The 2,607-nt window shown below is 34.8% G+C and overlaps 1 protein-coding gene across 4 annotated transcripts in view; it reads right to left on the reverse strand.

The window, feature by feature from the left end:
- LOC106880044 (potassium voltage-gated channel subfamily A member 1) overlaps positions 1 to 2,607 on the reverse strand; it is a 300,439-nt gene that overhangs the window by 122,749 nt on the left and 175,083 nt on the right. The window contains exon 2 of one of the 4 annotated variants that reach the window (XM_052970238.1): positions 1,632 to 1,709. The exons of 2 other annotated variants lie outside the window; for them this stretch is intronic. In XM_052970238.1, coding sequence (XP_052826198.1) covers positions 1,632 to 1,654 — 23 coding nt within the window. In that variant the 5' untranslated portion in view covers positions 1,655 to 1,709. Of the gene's footprint in view, positions 1 to 1,631; positions 1,710 to 2,607 lie in introns of those variants that run through there. One more of the 4 variants, XM_052970242.1, reaches the window with a different exon arrangement.

Raw genomic sequence — 2,607 nt, forward strand, 5'->3', positions numbered from 1 at the left:
TGAAAAAGAGGTAAGATTTGGCATCAGGATGAGCATCGGGCTGTAAAAATTTGGTACAATTTCCTTTCATCTAAGGCATGCTAGTATGGAAAAACAGAATTAAAATGGAACAGAAAATGGAATTAATATATATACATATATATATATTTATACCGTACAAAGACCAGCAGCCAATAAACAAATATGCAGAAACACATTAAGCACCTGTAGTGTGAGCTCCCTTTATGGTATTCTTTCACTGGACAGCTACATCTAATACTGACATTACATGAAGGAGAGTTAGTTCCTTCCTTATTCATTCAGCTGTAACTAATGCCCTAACTTCAACATTACGTAATATCTGCCATCTGATGATGTCAGTTAAGAAAATTGGAAAACCAGCTCATTCTTCATTCACTTTTCCATGTTTCATTTAGAAGTATGTCTACTCCGAGTCAGCATGGAACAATGGACATTAAATGATGATGACAATGATGCACACATCATCATCTTACACACACACACGTATGTGCATATATACACACGTGTGTGTGTGGAGGTATATATACCTGTTAGTATGCTGATTAATGCATGTGCACTGTCTGCAGCTACCTGATGTCATCAACAGTATTGATATAAATGCTACTGCATTTACTTCTGGAATTCCTCCATGTCCATCGAGTATGTAACAAATGAGAGTAAGAGAAAATGGAATTCTTGAGATTCTGTATTAATCACAACAACTGTTTTGACCCATCTTGCATCGGTCCCTTGCATACCTTTTGAAAAGTCACCTGACAAGACACATCTGCATCGAAAGAGGCACCACAACCAGTTGTCCAGCGAGGGACTAATACAAGATGGGTCGAAACAATCATTGTGATTGATAAAGAATCTCATGAAATTCATTTTCTCTTTCTCCCATTTGTTATATATATATATATATATATATATATATATATATATATATATATATATATATATATATATATATATACCCAGTACACTCTGTAAATTGGTTGGCATTAGGAAGGACATCAGGTTGTAGAAACCAAGCCAAATCAAACAATTGGCGCCTGGTGCAGTTCTCTGGCTTGCCAGTGCCTATCAAACCATCCAGCCCAAGCCAGCATGGAAAAAGGACATTAAATGATGATGATATATATATGCCTTATAGCTTGACTATTCATGATATATATACACATACATAAATAATAGTGTCAAATTTTGGCACATGGCCAGCAATGTTAGTAGGGTGTAAGGAAGTCGATTACCTTGACCTCAGTACTTATTTTATCAACCCCTAGAAGATTGAAAGTTATGGTCAACATTGGCAGAATTTGAACACAGAATGTAAGAAGCTGGATGAAATGCTGCTCAGGATTTTGTCCAACAAGCTAATGATTCTGCCAGCTTGATGTTACCATAATGGAATGTTGTCAAACTGCTATTGTTAGTATTATTACTGTTAGTATATTAATATTAGTAGTACCACACATGTTAGTCTTAACTTAGTTTTAGTAAGCAGTGATTAGTTGTAAACATATACACACACACATTCAGACACACATGCACACACACGTACACACACACATGCACACATATATATATATATTTAGGCACACATATATTTTTAAAATCTTTTCATTTACCCTTCACTGTCAAATGATCGCATTGAGGTGCAACAGTAGAAGTCTGAGAATCCACTGATAAAATGGTACAATCCCTATCTGAAAGATAGAAAACACACATCTTCATATGAACCAAAATCCAACATGACTCCATGTCACTATACATCATATAACATTGTAACAATGTTGACATAATATAATACATATAGGCATTTGTGTGTGTGTGTGTGTGTGTGTGTGTGTGTGTGTGTGACATATAAAAACGTTTAGTGTACTTTGTAGTATATTATGACTGCATAATGAAATATGGTATCCCTGCAGTTCATTAATACCAGGTTAACTTACTACAGTTCTGAGTTGAACTGAATAAAAAAGCCAGTAGTACAGATTAAGAAAACAAAATTCAAAAATATTAAAAGGTCATGAAGTATGTAAAGGGAAAGTATGAGATCAAATATGTAGGTTGTGGGAGTTGTATAGAGTTGGTGAGAATGAAGAAAAAGAGAGAGCTGGAAGAAAGAGGAAGGAGAAAAGAGAAAAATATTGTTGTTGCCAAGGAGGGAAAAAGTAGTGGTCATAAACATTTTACTGAGAGGGATGAAGATAAGAACTAGCCCTACAGAATGTTGGTCGCTTAGCAGAGAATAGCCAGCGCCAGTACTGCTGACCAGGTGGTCTATATTACAGAACATACACACATCTGCACACCTGTGCACACAAGTAAAGGTATGGTTCAGAACTACTGACATAAATTATCACAAATCTGAATGAACACATCAAATAATTGTAATCCTTTCCCTATGTAAAACTAATATATTGTAATAAATAACTGTCCGTCTCTATTTTGTGCATTGAGTGTTTCGCTTTTGACTCATGAACCTTACCCAAGCATGCATACTACACACACACACACATGTGCACACACGTATCTACATACATACAAATGTATGTATGTATATATATATATATATATATATATATATATATATATATATAT

Source organism: Octopus bimaculoides, chromosome 8 (assembly GCF_001194135.2).
Source record: "Octopus bimaculoides isolate UCB-OBI-ISO-001 chromosome 8, ASM119413v2, whole genome shotgun sequence".
NCBI lineage: Eukaryota > Metazoa > Mollusca > Cephalopoda > Octopoda > Octopodidae > Octopus > Octopus bimaculoides.